Source organism: Gadus morhua, chromosome 8 (assembly GCF_902167405.1).
Source record: "Gadus morhua chromosome 8, gadMor3.0, whole genome shotgun sequence".
Classification (NCBI taxonomy): Eukaryota; Metazoa; Chordata; class Actinopteri; order Gadiformes; family Gadidae; genus Gadus; species Gadus morhua.
In genome coordinates this window covers 24,334,283-24,352,299 of record NC_044055.1, presented here as the reverse complement: position 1 = coordinate 24,352,299, position 18,017 = coordinate 24,334,283, and the positions used below count along the sequence as shown (strand labels likewise).

Below are 18,017 nucleotides of genomic sequence, written 5' to 3'. Positions count from 1 at the left end.
GTGCAGGAAGGCGGTCACCACGCGCGGCAGGTCCTCCTCGATCTTGTGGGCCACCAGGGTGCGCTGGGTGGTCTCCGCGGGGGGGAGCAGGGTGGGCGCGTGGAGCGGCTCCCTGCTGTTCGGAGAGCTTAGGACTGTGGGCTTCTTGGTGCGGAGCTCCGCGTCTTTTTCACTGTCCGACCACTCCACGTAGCCGTAGTTCGTGGCCAGAACCAGTCCGGTTTGCAGCAGCAGACCGACGGCTAGATAAGCCATGGTTCCTGTTGGTGTTGACGGAGGAAACAGAGGAACCGAGGCTCTACCGGGGCCGATGGAGCAGCATCACCACCACGGGACTCCTCACCTCAACACGTGCAACACGTTGCAGACTCACACCGGCTATGTGATGACATCCGTCATGTAGTGTAAAGGCTGACATCCAGAAGAAAAGCTCTCATCTCCATCCTGCGTTCTTCTGATCTTTGTCAGAACTGAAGATCCAGAATCCTTCCCCCGTCTTTCATCCGCCGTGTTTCTACCGGAACCTCCCAACGAGCGGTAACTAAGGTCCAAAAACAACCGACGTTGCTCCAGACATCTAGTTACCTTCCATCTCGTGTCACTGTGAGCGCGCAGTTGTCGTATGAAGGATCCATGTGAGCGCGAGACGCTCCATCGCATTGAGCGCGAGGTTCCTTCCCGCGCCGCCCTATAGGCCGCCTGAAGGGTCGCCCACGAGGACGGGGGTTTTCCCGCTACCAATCTGCTTCATGCGACGGCCTTGTAGGTGGAGCGCGGTAACGGCGGGAGGAGCTGTCCGGTGCTGAATGAGAGCGCGTGTTGATGGCTCGAGCGGGAGAGCGAGCGGAGGGCGTTCTGCTGCGCGTGAAGCTGGCGTCAGACGAGGCACGAGAGCTGGTCTAGGAATAGCGAAGCGCGGGAAGAGGGCAGAGACTAGAGAGCGTGGAGGAAGAGAAAGGTACGGTGCGCATGTGCGCACGTGTCGGCCGACGCGCGCGTTTTCACATATTTCCAGGCGGGGAAAGCAGGTGTCGCTAATTGTGACCCGTCGAACAGGTTGAACGGCAGGTTGTTGCCATGACAACGTGGCAAACGTGGCGGCGACTGCCGCGCGTGGCAGACCTCCGAAACACTAGAACGGATGCATAGCGCTTTTCTAGACAATCAAGACGCTTAACAGTTAAGGGGGGACCTCACTAACCACCAGCAGATTATGGGGAGGGGTTATATAGTTACTTAAACCATCAGTTTGCTGTACAATGAGCCATGCCGCTGTTACGATGTATTTATGGCTGATTCATCTGCTGAACGGAGAAAGTTAGAACTTGAAATGATTCCCTGAACATTCCTTCCTTATGTGTATCGTGTGAACAGAGCAGACCCAATGAAGACCCTTCCCTCACCCTCCTATCCCATAGACACGGCTGACAGATATGAAATTGTGGGTCACATGACAGCAAACTAGCGGGGCAATTTGAAAATGTGAAAACTGAAAACCACACAGATGGCATTAGCTATACTTTTGCATACAGACACGATTGTGTCTTCCTTACTTCCTTAATACATCGCTTTCTCTCAAACACACACGCACACACGCACACACACACACACACACACACACACACACACACACACACACACACACACACACACACACACACACACACACACACACACAGGCAAATACATCTCTAGATAATGTCCATCTAAGAACCTTATCATCTATATAGGACACATTTTATTCTTACTTTTCATCATTTCAGCTTCTTCTGCTTGAGGATAGGAACACCCTGGTCTTGACTGCCCTCTTATGGATCACTTGATTATTTTATACTCTATATGGCCTTTCAAATCAGGTTTAATCGGCTCTGAGTATTTTTTTTATGCATGTAGGTCTCGTTACTCTCGTAAGCGAGGAAAGTTTGCGTGACAGAGTTCATATTATCATTTCAGTGAACTGAAGCTCTCTCTTGTGTTCGGGAACGGACCAGACCACTTTCTCTATATGGATACACTCTGTTATCATCTCTTAGACTGGTGATGCAATACGGTGATGGCCACATTTTATTTTCCCGGTAGTCGACAATAGATAGCACCCGGTTCAAGGAGCACAGTCCTGCACTCAAACAAAAGCCTTTATGGTAAATTTACATTGAAGACATGGCCCTCCGAAAAACAGAGAGAATACTTATCAGACAACAAGGCCTATCCTACAATACTAGACAATGTTCAAATTCCGGAAAGTTTCAGGTTGAGAATCTTTCTATAGATTCATGATTTATACTTTTTGTCTGTAAAGATTCTAAAATACTAAAACAACTAGGATGTTTCTTCCTAGGATTCTATAATGTGATCGCTATACGGGGAGAAGCCGCAGCAATGACAATGGGAAGCATTGGTTTATTTTTACAGGGAGGGTCTGTAACCAACCAACCAATTATTTGTGTTCAACATGCTAGTTAAATGAAAGGGGATTTGAAAATGTATATTTCAATATTTTATTATGTTGCGATACTTAGATTAAAGAAAGCCTTTTTAATAAAAGATTTGGCCACATCAGTAACCTGCAAAACACAGGTTGCGATGTGATCCTCTGGGACAATGAGCCCCTCTCAATGCACTGTGTAACAATGTGCTTGTTTATGCCACAGACAGATTATACTCTATAATTCTGGAAAGGACCTTTATAGCTTTCAATTTATCCGCTCAGAGTTTCACTCAAAGACCCTTTTGTTGTGGCATATTTCCCTTTACTTATTTAAATCTCAATCCATTCCCCGAATCTTGAGACAAAACTAAGCTACGCTTTCTGCAGTCCAAGATAACGAGCCCTCTTCTCTCCAGCCCTACCTCACCTCCCACCGCTCTCTTCCTGCAACACCTCAACTCTCTTAAGACAGTTTAGAAGGCGGGACCCCTGGAAGATTTAGAAGGCGGGACCCCTCTGGAAGGCAAGGTAGAGGGCGGGCCCCTTCTGGAAGGTTTAGAAGGCGGGACCCCTCTGGAAGGCAAGGTAGAGGGCGGGCCCCTTCTGGAAGGTCTGGAAGAGGGGCACCCTCGGGAAGGAGTAGGGTCCAGGGACCGGACAGGGCTCGGGGACTGGAGACAGCTCAGGGGCTGGAGAGAAATGTGGAACCGGATGGCACTCCAAACTCACCACCCTCACTCTGATAGTCCGTAAGGCACCCTCCAAACCGGGCCTTGAAGCAACAGCGCTGCACGTACGCCCCAACACAGCCTCCAACAAAAAGAGCGTCTGCTGGGGCCAATGATGGTCGGATCAATCTGTCACGGTTAGCGGGTGGCAGGCAGGCTGGTAGGACCCGCAGACAGTTCAATGAAAGGATAATTTATTAACGCAAAAGGCAAGGAACGCGGGTAACACAGGTAACACAGGGAACACCGGGAACACACAGGACACAACTCACCACAAACTAAAATGATCCGACAAGGAACAATTGAAAGACAAGGGCTTAAATACCAAACACACACAGGGCATGCACCGAGTAACAGCTGAAACACATTAGGGGAGGGAGCAGTAATCACACAGGAGGGAAACCTGACCGGACATGGGGAGAAACAAGACTGAGATACCAAAGTAAAACAGGAAACACACCAAAACAAGACAAGGAAACAGACAGACCATGACACCAACTTCACAAAATGTTGTCTGCATTAGTCCTTTCAACCTGACACGATCATTAAATAGGGTCCAGGTTGAGATATCCAGAAGCTTTCCTTTAATCTTTTGCGATGTTCAGACATGGTCAGGTATTTTCATATTTGTCAAGCCTACATTGTGAAATGTTGGAGGCCCCATCCATCGGGAGACCTCAGTGAACACAGACACTATAGAAGGGCCTCTGAAAGGAGCTGGCCTATGTGAGGTGAGAGGTATGCCCCCGCTATACAACTCCTCCATCCAGCTGAGACACTAGCAATGTCACACTGGATATGGGAAGTTCTCCCTACAGTATTGTACACCTAGGCTACTTACTATGGTACTATCCGTGGAAGTTAATATAAAATAAAGGATTTCAAGCATGTACAAATGCTTACATTTTTAGGAGATGGGATATTGTAAAAGGTGCTCTATTCCCCGACTGTAAAGCATATTACAGACTTCACATGATCCTGTCATTTTCATAATCATGCAGTCGCTCCAGCCCCGAGGGGGCGGGGCCCTCCTGGGCTCTATTGTTTTCCTGAGGAGATGCAATCACAAGTTCCTTCCGTCTCAACTACTTGTCTCGTCTTGGTCTTGTTTTGTCTGACTGCCTCGCTATCTTGGCGGTGTGTCTGTCTATTTATATATTATATTTGTGCTTCATTGGTTGTACAGCAGATGGCAGCAGAGCAACACTGTAGAACAGGAGCCGTTTATTTTATCAAACCACAGCGCCACCTTTATAGTAAAAGAAAAAGCTAGATCGCGACCTTTCCCCTTTGATCCGTTCAATTCATATCCGGTCACAGAAGACAAGATGGGCAAAGGAAAAATACGGTATCCAAAGGAATTTGAATATTCACGTTCTGTCTGACGAGAACAGTATGCATAGGCCTATTAGTTATTGCAGTAATATCTATAATAATGAATTCTGGGAGAATTATAGATGTTTGTCCAGGGCTAGGAATTGAAGGGTTATAGGCCATCACATATATGCTAATAATTGTACATTTACTTTGCATTTATCCCTCGGAGATTGAATTAAATCAAGCAGACACGGTCCGTATCACACCGCATGGAATAAGCTCCCTTAAAAGTTATGTTAATTCACATGCGCACACACACACGCACGCACGCACGCACGCACGCACGCACGCACGCACGCACGCACGCACGCACGCACGCACGCACACACACACACACACACACACACACACACACACACACACACACACACACACACACACACACACACACACACACCTCCTAGAAATATGCTTGCCTTCATGAGAGGAATATAAAACAAGTGGATTCTGTGTGTATTTCCTCCTAATCCATTTCCATGTCCTGTAGGGATTCTATGCTAACACACAGAATGTGTTGAGCACCTTGGTCGATTCAGCCAGGATCACATCAGGTTGACTGGTGACCACAGGGACACCCTTTCAGAGTGTATCTGCACGCTGCAGTGTGCTCCGCTGAAAAACACATGGATATGCACCCCATGTTTGACCCTGAAACACACGGATAGTTTCGTCCAGCGATTTGCCCGGTCCCCGGACCGGAACGTGTCCATGGACCCGTTAGAATTGGGCTTGGAAATATTTCCAGAAAAGGAAAAAAATAATAATAACACACCAACGCATCACCTCCATGCACTTATTTTTAGTGATGAAAAGGGAAACGTGACTTTTCTTGTGTTTTTCTTGTAAATTGTGTTATTTTATATGATTGCATTGTTGAAGGGAGCCTGAGACGCAAGCATTCCATTGCTGTTGCTTTAATTGTTGTGAATATAGCATCTTGAAAAACCATGAAAAAATTATGCCTAAAAATGAAAGATCTTTTTAGGAATAAGCTAGTCCTTGGAAGAAAAAAGGTTGGGAACCCCATGTCTACTCTACTGGCTAGGGTGTTCCACTCCCTGCTGGAAGGTTGTGGGTTTGAATGAACCCCAATGTCCACAGTCTACCTACTGGCCTATTGCTTGGGCAAGAATCCCTACCAGACCACCCTAGACGACCCACCCATCTCCTCTCTGATGTGGCAGATGGGGAGCACAGTCAGCCCCTGCGATCCCCAGCTATGCCTGGGTTCTAGTTGTGACCCCGAATACAAGGGGGTGACACCTTAATACCCCAACACATACACTTTAAATAATGCAATTTTTGAACTTACATTATGTGTTATGATTTGTCTAATACATTTTAATATATGTACTTCATTGTATTGCATTCTTTAGATATACTTACCTTCTGTCTTATGGCCTGGGGATCTGTCTGTTATCTTATCTTAACCCCCATGCCTGTTCCTTGAAGCTGCTGTCATAGGACTAGGAGAATGGAAAAGAGCAGAGAAGGTCCAGATCGCTTTAATCAACAATCCAAATAACGCTGTCTCCCTCTCTGCTCCCTCCCTACGGTCCCAGCCATCGAGAACACAATGTGTTTGAATGTGATTGACAGTAAAGACGGCCTTCCCGAACCAATCAGGGAAGAGATGCCCTGATGAGTCATAAATGAACTGGGATTGCTAATATCCAGATTGGCTCACAGAGGCAGGCGCAGTCGACCACACCAGAGATGCTCAGAGCACATTTCACACACGACTGGCTGACAGATGGGTTTAATGTTTCTAACAGATAACACTCAAATTACAGCTCTTAAATCTTACCTACAGCTCCTCTGATAAAATGAATCTGAATTCATTGTAAGGTCCTTCGGATTAAAGTTTCTCCCAAATGACCAGTAAATGAGCAGTAATTACAAAGCATCTCCGACACAGATCAACTCTAGCTCTAACTGTAACTGTAACTCAAGCTTCCCTCCATCCAGGACACCTTCAAGTCCCGGTGTGTCAAGAAGGCCCTCAGAATCATCAGGGGCCCAAGCCACCCCAACCTGAAACTGTTTGAGCTGCTGCCGTCAGGGAAACGGTACCTAAAGCCAAAGCCAAAACCCAGAGGCTGACCAACAGTTTGCGCCCCCAAGCAGTCAGGCTCCTACAGGAATCCACTACCCTAAGCCTACCCCACGCACACTACAACAACTAAAAAAACACACTATTTAAATAGATATTTCTGTAATTTGCACAACATTTTTGCACTAGACTCAACCGTGGCAGGTACTACTACCCCTTGTCCCCTTCTAATTTTTGCATATTTTGATGTGTACTATCTTATTTACTTTATCTTGTATTGTTGCTACTGTGAGGCTGTTGAGGATCCAAGCATAATAATTTTACTCTTGTGCACTTGTACAACAAGATGTAATAAAAGTTATTCTGATTCTCTCTGCCATGGTCTCCTTATGTTCCCTCCCTCCCAGAAAGCGTGTCTATCATCAACACTTGGTGTGACCTGCGCTGCACACTATTTTGACTCCCCCCCCCCTACATAATTCACCAACCTCTTACAGAAGATGCAGAGTAAATGTTCCACGCTAAGTGCTTGTCTTCTCCTCCTCCCAGACTTATTCTGTCTCCTGGCATCAGTGAGCGTGATTACCGTCTAATGGGGAGGGATGACTGCCCTGAGCCCACCGGTCAGCCGTGGTCTTTCAATCTCTGCTCTAGCACAACCAGGGAGGGGCTGGGGGTGAGGGGGGGGATAGAGACCGCCGTTAAGGCCATGGTAATGTCGGTGCCCTGGTCTGTGAAATGGTTCAACCCTCCCCCTGAGCCCGGGCGCTCCTTTGTTTGATTGCTATAAATCTGAAGTCATCGTCACGGCCCGCCCATTACCGGCGCTGTGGTGCTGATACACTGTGAGAGAGGAGGAGGCAGAGATTAAATTAAAGTACAATAAAGACTGATCCCCAAACAAATTACTTATTCAGGTATAAATTCATTTTATTGTTTATTGGTGAGAAAAGAAAGTCCTGAATGTAACATTTAAATTTTTTTGCGTTCGATTTATAAGTTACGCCTACATAAAAAAGCTTTGATATTGTAGAAGGCAGATTGGTTAGGTGTGTGGTCCTCATTATGTGTCCTATGTTGGCAGTTTGGGGTATGGGAAAGATTGTAAAATAAGTGAAGGGCTTTTCTCCAAGTTAAACGAGAGTCGTATAACCAAAGCACCACTCTCTATCTTCAATATTAACAGGCTTTCAATAACAGCCAAGCTGGAAACTGATAAATTGTTATGAATGCTGGACGGAAGCTTTGCAATCCCAGCTTGATTGATGGGAATAGGTGTGAGGTATGTGTGCTGTACTGAACCTTGATTCAAAGCGTTTATAATATGATACGTTCATTGAACGAAGACTGTGGAGCGTCAAGGCAAAATATTAATCCTGGTCCACAGACTAAAAATGTAATTATACAAATAATAATGTCCTATTTCAGAACTGTAGAAAGCAAACCTGCTTATGTGAAATGTAACATTTTCAAATCTGGACCTAATCAGATTTGACGAAGATGCTATTTTATAATGTTTGGAATAATGCTTACATGCTTATATGATGATGACTCCAAAGATGAAACCACAACAGCACTGAATATGTAAATCTACCAACGCGTTAGATATTAATTAAACAAAATCCTCTGAATGATTCTAAGATTATAGATGTGCCTAGCTCGAACAAATCTTATAATTGCAAACACACATTTCTGGATCAAGTAATTAATCTGTACAGCCTTGAGATTCTAAACCTTGAATCTTTGTATATATTCAGGCTCATTTACTTGGTTGATTTTAAATTAATACTCCATCTACCGGAACTCAAAAGCCCTGACGTGCATGTGTGCATGTGTACGTTTGTGTGCGGGCATGTGTATGTTGTGTGAACAATCTACACACTCACTCACTCACTCACTCACTCACTCACTCACTCACTCACACACACACACACACACACACACACACACACACACACACACACACACACACACACACACACACACACACACACACACACACAAGCACACGCACACACACACACACGCGACACTTAGATCATAACACCTCAAGGTCGGTGGGAAAACATAACTTTACCTCCTGAGTTACTGAGCCTGATTTTGACATTTAGGAAATATGTTTTGGAGCTCAGTGGAGCACCTCAGACTGTCCCAGGCTGCGCGCCACCTCCTCCACCCACTCTGCTTCTTTCCTTCCTTCCAGTACCACCATAGTTTGGTTATTATAAAATCCTTTATCATTGTTGAGGGTCATTAACCATCTGCCATAGCAGTAATAAAACTCACCCATAGTTCCTCCCCCCCTGAAGTAATTCACTTTGCCTTTAGTTGCTGAATTAGCATACGGGAGAGCTGTACTTTAGCGAGCTAGGCCCAAACACAAGCTACTTAATTGCGAGGCCGCTTAAAATGTCACTTGTGAAATGTGTATTTTTTTTTCTTTCTCTGGCGTCTGGGTGTGTGCGTGTGTTTGCCTGTGTGTGCGTGCGTATGTGTGTGCGTGCGTGTGCATGGGTGGGTGTGTGTGTTCTGAAAGCCTCTGGTGTTTCGTTATCCCCCCCCCTGCTGAAATCCTTGATGTAAATGCATGTTATTGTGGGGGTTCAACCTGGGGTACCGGAGCCTGACAGGGACAAACTGCCCGAGGACGGAGAAGGACGCTTCCTGGTAGGACGTTGTAGGGTGAAATACTAATCCCTTGCATCGCATGGACCTGCGCTCTGACAAGTGGTGACAAGTGAGTAATGAGAGATAATAAATCCAGCATAATCCTGAATGATAATCCTCATTTAATAACGGGCGCAGGAGTTTCCTGAATGTATTCACACAACTTTGATGAACGTCTTATTTCTGACCCTATTCTTAAAATCGAATAAAGATGATTATGTAGTCTATAAGTAATGGTATTGTGTATGCATGGTGACCCACTGAGGTACCTCAGTAGCCGGGTATCTGAATAAAAAGCCGTACATCCGTATAAAAGAGGAACATTATAGGTCAAAGGTTAAGGTAGACCTTAAAGAGTTAACCTGGAAAACATTGAGTATAACTTTGAAACATTTAACTGTAACACCCCACTGGTTCTGGGTTTAATCCCCAAAGTCCAAAGTCATTCCTTTGGCATCATTGAGCAAGATGGCTAACCCCCGACATACTTCTTGTACAACTGTAGCAGAATAAACTCTACGTCAGCTTGGCTAAGCATCTACTGAATGACCTCACATTAAATTAGGCTTGCATAAAGACACAGGAAAACACAGCAGGGGTAATTAGACGAAACATATCTAATTTACAGAATCTAAGCTGGTCTTTGAGACCTTGCATCCTCAGCAAATCTTATTTGGTTTTAATGAATTCAAAGACAGTTTCCTTCTATGATTATATGCAGTACATTTCCCATCTGCTTTCTAGGCCAGTGCAACATTCATGATGATTCTTTTGAAATTATTCCCAAGACAAATGATCGCACATTACAGCTTTATCTTTTGCCCAAGCACCACATCTCACATAGGTCAGAAGGGACATTAACAGAAAAAGCCTTCACGCCAAAGTCACCATGATCTTCCATTTTTTTTATGGGAACAGAGTCTGTAGTGGGATAGACCTGTTTATGGGGACAGAGTCTGTAGCGGGATAGACCTGTTTATGGGGACAGAGTCTGCAGTGGGATAGACCTGTTTATGGGGACAGAGTCTGTAGCGGGATAGACCTGTTTATGGGGACAGAGTCTGTAGCGGGATAGACCTGTTTATGGGGACAGAGTCTACAGTGGGATAGACCTGTTTATGGGGACAGAGTCTACAGTGGGATAGACCTGTTTATGGGGACAGAGTCTGCAGTGGGATAGACCTGTTTATGGGGAAAGAGTCTACAGTGGGATAGACCTGTTTATGGGGACAGAGTCTGCAGTGGGATAGACCTGTTTATGGGGACAGAGTCTGTAGGCGGATAGACCTGTTTATGGGGACAGAGTCTTCTCTCGCAGACCTGTTGTTGGTGCCACGACGTCCCTGCTATTAAGTGATCTGTGAAATGGAGCCTGCAGCTATCAGTGTGTTCCCACGGACCCCCTCTCTGTTATCTGCCTGTTCCCTCTCTTTCTTTTTGCTCGTCTTTTCTCCATCTGCTTTCCTAACCCTTCCTTTCTTCCGTTCACTTCTCTCTCCTCCCCTCTCACTGTCCCCTTCCCTCTTCTCCCCTCATCTCCCGTCCTCTGCCCTCTCCTGTCCTCACCCCTCTGTTCCTCTCCCACACTCTCCCTTCCTCTCCCCTCATACTCCCCCCCCTCTTCTCCCATCCCTCCCTTACCCTTCAGTTCTTCCCTCCTCTACCTCTCCTCTTCGATACTCTCTCCCCTCCCTTCCTTTCCTCTCCCCTCAATTCTCCTCACCTCCCTCCCTCTCCCCTCCATTTCTCTCCTCTCCTCTCCATTCCTCTCTTCCATCTCCTTCCTGAAGACGCATTTCCACAGACCATGTGTAAGAGGGGGGAGTGTCTAGGCATGAGGTCGGTAGGGAGGGGAGGTCCATGTGTAGGAGTTGGGGGTCCATTTGTAGGAGTGGGAAGTGGGGGGTCCATGTGTAGGTTTCGAAGGGATGGGGGGCTCTATGTATGTAGGTCTGAGCAGTGGGGTTAGGTCTGTCATGGTGGGTTAGGCCTGAGCGGGGGCGTAATGTCTGAATGGAGGCATGTGTGTAGGTCAGAGCGGTAGGTCACCTTTTTTTTAAATTGCATTTTATCTCCCTGATTCAGACATGATTGTCGGTACATGAAACTGTCTTTGACGTGGCAATTCAAATTATTTATTCCAAAGAAACATTTCAATCAACCGATCCATCAACAACGATTTGACCTTTATCATCACGTTCGGAAATGCATAAATAAAATAAATACAATTACGTCTCGAAGGATCCCGTGTGGAACCACCGCGCTATCGGCCACGCAGGTTGTGACAAGAAACGTAATTAGCAGAAGAGGGAATGTTGTACGCGCAGAAAAAAACAAGCAGATCCGTCTCAATTTCTGTATCAAAGTCTCAGAGCAACACTGTGATCCTATTAACATCTCCTCCACATGAAGAAGCCTCAGCCCGCGTCACACAGGAGATAGCAAACAGCAGGGCCTTGAAGTGGCCACGTGGGATAAAAGTAATGGGATGGAGGGAGACAGAAAGTGGTCGTGGATTGAGAATAATGAACCTGCAGAGGGGAGGCGACGCGCTCCTCTCTTTCATCTTCAACGGGACTCCAACTGGCCTTTCATCATCATCATCCTCATCACCAGCACCATCACCTGAGAGACGCGCGCTGTGTCTCGTGTGTTCGCACCGTGACGGACACACGATGACCTACAGGCTGTCACGGTCTCAAAGAAACCACTTTCCATGGCTTCATTGTTACCAGGAGAAATTATTTTGGACAGGAATCAAGAAAAGTACAGTTAAAACATTGTCACACCCAGCGGAAACGAGAGGGGAATGTGAGGACAGAAGCTCTGTCACCATTAAGCAAGGTGGAAGAGGCTATTGGATTGAGCTGTTTTTCAATAGGAGTCCTAGTTTATCATGACTCTATTTCAGTTCAGATTATGGGGACACCATCAGAGAAACCCTCCAGATGATTCTTATTTTTCAATGTTGTGAAGAACCCAACTGGTTCTCGGGTATGTTGTGGTGTGTGTGTGTGTGTTCCAGTGTGTCGTTGTGTGGGTCCATGTGCATCTCACTGTGTGAGTCTGTGTGTTTTGAACGTGAATGCACGTGCCTGTTCATTTATTATGACGAGGTGTATGCAGTGTGAAGACGACAGGATTTAGCTGAGGCAAGGCACTCTGCCTGCAGCTGACTCCCCCCACGCCGACAGGACTGAAGCAGGCGTCACTGTTGGAGCGGCCGCTGGTGCTGTGACCCAGTTAGACTGGTGGATGGACAGACTCATCTTCATTACACTGGCTTCTCATCAGAGAGACAGCTCAGGGTAGGTGGAGACGGCTCCAAAGACACTCCACTGCACCGGGATGTGTTCAGCCACCAAGCCTTACTCACCGGGGGGAACCGTTTTTGCAACCAAAAGATGGTTGCAAAGGTTTTCCTTCCAAGTGAACTCCGACCTCTGCATGGTTGGATATCATTGATTGGGGGGGGGGGGGGGGGGGGGCTGTTCCCTGCATGGTCTGATGGAGTTCAGTACTGTCACCAATGGGGAAAAACAAAGTAACAATTGTTTTTTTTTATTGGGCTATGCATGGAGACAAGCCAAGCATTCTAGTAGTGACCCATCTATGTTCAATTCCCATCTATGTTCCTCTTCTACATATCCTCTCTCTCTCTCTCTCTCTCTCTCTCTCTCTCTCTCTCTCTCTCTCTCTCTCTCTCTCTCTCTCTCTCTCTCTGTACCCACTTTAAGCTGTCTAATTGTACTTTTTTTTCTTCTATATTTTCAGAAAATCAACCAATGCAATTCAATCGAAGCCTTACATTTTCCCCGTTAAGACTGCAGATGATTGAATCATGCCACAAACAAACAGAGGATGAAGGCTGCACTCAGATGAGGAAGAGATGGTCGTCACAAGCAGTTCCAAGTCATTTCTCTTCTTTCCCGTCAATAAATTGCTGCGCCATTGAGTTGAGTAGGCTGTGAGATTACTGTTTCACCAGCCATGGCAGTTCCCCCAATGCAACGCTGCCAACATAGCCAAAGAGCTGATTCCAAGATACTTCATAAAAAAAATGGAAAAGAAATAGAAGACGAAAAAAAACTAATTCTGTGGTGATCGTAAAACAGTCTCTAGACGGCAGTTTAGAGGCAGTTTGCCGGTGTTTGATTAATGTGCCGTCCGGGGGAGAGCAAAGCATCATGGAAAAAAAGCTAAAACGTTCCGAGCGGCTTTTGCCTGGGGATGAGGTGTCACCGCATGCTGGAAAGCAAATTAGGAGGACTAATTATTTGTTTAGGAATATTATAACTTAGTGATATTAATATATATATCCAGCCAACTAATTCCAGTGAGTCTGTGGGCTGGTGTTGGGCGACAGGAGGACGGGAACATGAGGCCGAGCTGGAGCACAGCTCCTCGGTATATTGGAGCTTAAATTGAGGTTCTCACTGAGGCATTGGGGCTACCTCTGATCCAATACAATCAGTTTTTAATGCACTGTCTTTTTATATACCTTCAAAATGAATCCAGTTGTGGAATTTCTTGTTCTAGCTATATTTCTGGTTATATATAGTGCCAGCTCTGCAGGAATACCCTTTTTTTTTTTGCAGGGGATGTGAAAAGCAGCTGGTCATGGTTTGAACGGGGGTTAAATAGCAGGGGCCTTCACACGCACATCACAGGATATAAGGATGCAAATTCTGTTACTGCTTAATTAAACTTTTAAATATGGAAAGAGAGACCGCTGGTCACAAATTTTCGTCACAAAACAGAGAAAGGGGGCAAAGAGACCGATCAATATTTCAAATATGTCATTAATTTGCAACTCTGGGACTCTAGGAAAATCTTATTACCATTTTAATTGGCCTCTTATGTGATGATAACCTTAATTTGTTCCCGTCTTGTCGCTCGTTGATTGAAGATGTGTGGAACACATTTCAACACGGCAGCGATTCTCAATAAATTAGAAGTGACACATTTTGTTAAGCAACTATCAGCTACTATCTTTCCACCCATTGTCTTTTTTCGTTTTCATTTTTAATGAGCAGAAAACATCAACTTGAGGATGTCAGAGGTCACATGCCTCACTTTGCCGTGGTTTGTCCTTTAGAAGAAGGAACCGGGAGCTGTTGTCCGCCAACGCTGTCATCCCTGCTTGGCCTTGAGTAGCCTCCATGATTAGCACTCGACGAGCTCATCCGAGAGTCTGCACCTCGAGGATCCTCGCTGTTACCCGGGCTAGTAGTGTTGGCCATTACGCTCTGCACTAAACTCCAGAAATACTTAGTGCTAAAGTTGCTCCTCGGATTTCCACGGGCAGCAGGATAATGAGCAGAGCGGAGGGATCAGCCTGGAATAATATATAAATAAATAAATAAAAGAACAAAGGCAGCAAAGTTGAATTGCTTTTAAGCCGATGGCGGGTGGATCCCGCCGTGCAAAACCTCAGCCGAGCTGTTGTTTATTCCCGCACTAAATCGGTGATCTGGAGAGCTTTAAAAAATATTCTAAATAATCATCTTTGAATCTTTTGTTCATCCCCTTGATCTCCAGGTGTCATTAGCACTGTGCCATAATAATAATATAGAAAATATGAACACAAAAATCCTGCTCGGTGGTTTTACAGTAGAGTCCCACTCCTCTTCTTATTTCAACAAGGTTTAAATGCAAATTCACCAGCTCCCCGCCGCCGTAAACCTTTTTGACGAAGTGTTGCAGTGCGCTGTGAGGTAATCTTCTTAGAATACATTGAGGAGATGCAGCTCGGCACAGTGGGTCGCCTTCTCTCCTCGCCTGCCTCCTCACAGATGAATGCCTGCCTCTTTCTCTCTGGTGGAATAAAGGTAACAGGAGAGGCAGGGCACTGTTTAGAAAGCAAGCCAAAGGGTTTTGACCGATAACGCCATTATCCCGTTCCATTAGGGGGAACCCTGAGCGTTGTGAGGCCCTTACTGCCAGCTTGTGTTGGATGCTCATCTGGTATGCGAGCGTGCAGCAGACACCCTGTGTCACATCGTTTGGTGTTTTAGAGTTTATTCCGATCCATACGTTGCCACTTGTAACGAAGGGCAGAACAAATACGGGTGCTTTTAATTCTCTAAATTAACATGTATTTTATGCAAATTAAATGGGCTTTTAACAGCTCTCTTGGTGGACTGCATTTAGAGGAAATGGCTGAAAAGCCACCTGAATTGCTCTATCGCTAACACTCCCGGCTTGCGTAGACACAAGGTTCTGTAGTTAAATATTGACGGCACCTGAGGCTGTTCTCATTATGCCACGTGGCGACCAGCCAGCCAATAAACAGTCTCTATCTAATCAATTCCAATTCAAGGGGAAGTTATATACCCCCCTCCTGTTTCCTTTCAAAAGAAAAGTGTCACTTTAAGCCCTTGGTAAACAACAAAAACAAGGAAAGGAAACAAGCAAAAATCAATTGCAGTGCCCTCAGTGAAGTCCTCATTGAGTCGACTAAAAGGTACCTTCAGCGACAAATGCTCACAAGTGACAGCCAAACCCAGGGCCGCACTGCGCTCAGAGGGACTCAGGGTGTCTGAAGCCACGCAGCGCGGTATGTGTCACATTGTCAGCTATTACGGCGACGGCTCCCTCGGGGGTCCTCACTCTATAAACCCCCTTCATTGTGTCCCTCTCATGGACCCCCATTAAGTGCACGCTCGTTAAACAGACACAGATATTAGTCTAACTCCTTGTTCCCTCTGAGAGCCCATGACTAGTATGCCAACAAAACACCATCGCTAATCACTCGCCTCGTTGGTGTATCGTCTGTGTGTGTGTTAGTGTGTGTGTGTGTGTGCTTCTGCGTGTCTGTGTGTTAGTACAATTTCTCATTCATTGCTGTCAACCCACCCCTGCTATACTAAATAATATATGCGTATGGTTTATTGAAAGCTGTCAGAGGATATCACCAGTACGGAGAGGTCTTGGTGGCTCCGGCGTTCCCCTTGTGGAAGGCGTCACACCGGTGATTCATTGGTCCCTATTGGCCAGGTATTAAAGCTTAATGGCAGCGTACGGACTGGTTGTAGCGCCGTGTACAACTATATCTAAGCACTATCCATCATCAAAGGCGTGTTCAGGTCTGACGGACTGTGATACAATATATCAGACTGTTAGAGCCAGGCTACATGGTATTAACCTGCGCTACGTGTTAGCAAAGCACTCTGCATGTTTTTAAGTTATGGGGAGCGTATCTATGTTCCCCGGGTCCTATGTTCTCCGCTTTGTATGTGACCGGGAAACATAGGACCCTGTGAGCAAATATTTTTTGCGGAGGATGGTAGGGGCAAGTACCGCCTTTTTCGCCTCTGATTCGCCTGTGATTGGTTAGAATGTCTCTCCTCCGATTGGTTATGGTAAGGGTTAGGTTTAGGGTTAACCCTCACCCAAACCCTAACCCTAACCTTAACCATAACCCTAAACCTGACCCTAACCCTTTGCACCCGGGGAACATAGGACCTGGGGAACATAGGGATGACCCCAAGTTATGCTACATGCTAGAAGAACTTGCTACAAGTAAGGAAACTACACCTCATGTCTTCAAGACAGGCTACATGTTCACACGCTGGGGTAAATGTTGGCAAATGTGTCATCCAGCGTGGCGAGGCCACATGTTATGAATAATGTTGACAACATCATGTCACGCCTCTTCTAATAGGATTGATGAGATTCACCAAGATTGAGGCCCATATTTTAATATGTTGACTAACTGTTCACAAACAAACTGGAATGCGGAATATAGCAAATGAGACATTAAGAGAAAACTATTACATAGAAAGTTATAAAGCAGAATATTGCCTGGTGTGCGAAACACATGTATGTTAAGTACTTTCAAATTACTTTTCAAATGACGTATGCAAAGGAATGACATTGAGGTATTTCTTGCAGTGTTCTGCTGGGTTCAGACTGCCTTTGATTAGAAAACGTTAATGGATTGGTGAGTCTTTCCCCCTATCAACTAATTACAACCCTTCAGTGATCCAGACGTTACAAATTAAAGTTTGGTAAATGAACCAAAACCGCACGCGCACGCGCACACACACACACACACACACACACACACACACACACACACACACACACACACACACACACACACACACACACACACACACTAATTGATGGGCTATAAGTAGTAGGAGCCTATCTCTGGACGCTGTCATGTTTTGTTCCAACAAAAGTTTTTTGTCCGTCCCTTGCGATCTTATTTCCCCAGGAGCAGCATGGACTACTTCCAACAATATTTCCACCTATTTAATCAGAGCCAGATGCACTAACCCTCTACAACTGTGAAAATATATATTTATATAAATATATATATATATATATATATATATATATATAGTATAAAATACCAGATGCTCGCTGCTCAACCACAGATGATACTTCTAAAATGGGGCCCCTTCCAGAATATCCAACAGTTAATTAAAAAGAGGAAAATGCAGATATTTTCACGTCAAAAGATACCGCTCTCTGCAGCTGCTTCAACTGCTGCGCCTCTCCTATTAAATATGAATGCAAAGATAAGCATCACTAAATGACGTACAAAATGAGAAAAGATGGTCCTTGTAAAACATTTTCAAATTAATAGGGCATGAAAAGCTTTGAGAGGGGTTAATTTGATTAACCATTCCCCTTCATGACTTTCTGTAAAAATAAATAAAAATCCAGCCTAAAGAACCTTTGCGTTTGGTAGAGTTTTTAGTTTATAAGGGGGTATGTGTCTTAAATTCCCCTGGAAAACAACAAACACAAC

The 18,017-nt window shown here is 45.5% G+C and overlaps 1 protein-coding gene across 1 annotated transcript in view; it reads right to left on the bottom strand.

Moving 5' to 3' along the window:
• LOC115549367 (probable G-protein coupled receptor 158) overlaps window positions 1-983 on the bottom strand; it is a 65,103-nt gene extending 64,120 nt beyond the window's left edge. Inside the window, exon 1 of the mRNA XM_030364514.1 lies at window positions 1-983. This exon is cut by the window's left edge and continues 620 nt beyond it. Within this exon, the coding sequence (XP_030220374.1) occupies window positions 1-255 (255 nt within the window). The 5' untranslated portion in view covers window positions 256-983.
• Between the last annotated feature and the right edge of the window lie 17,034 nt (window positions 984-18,017).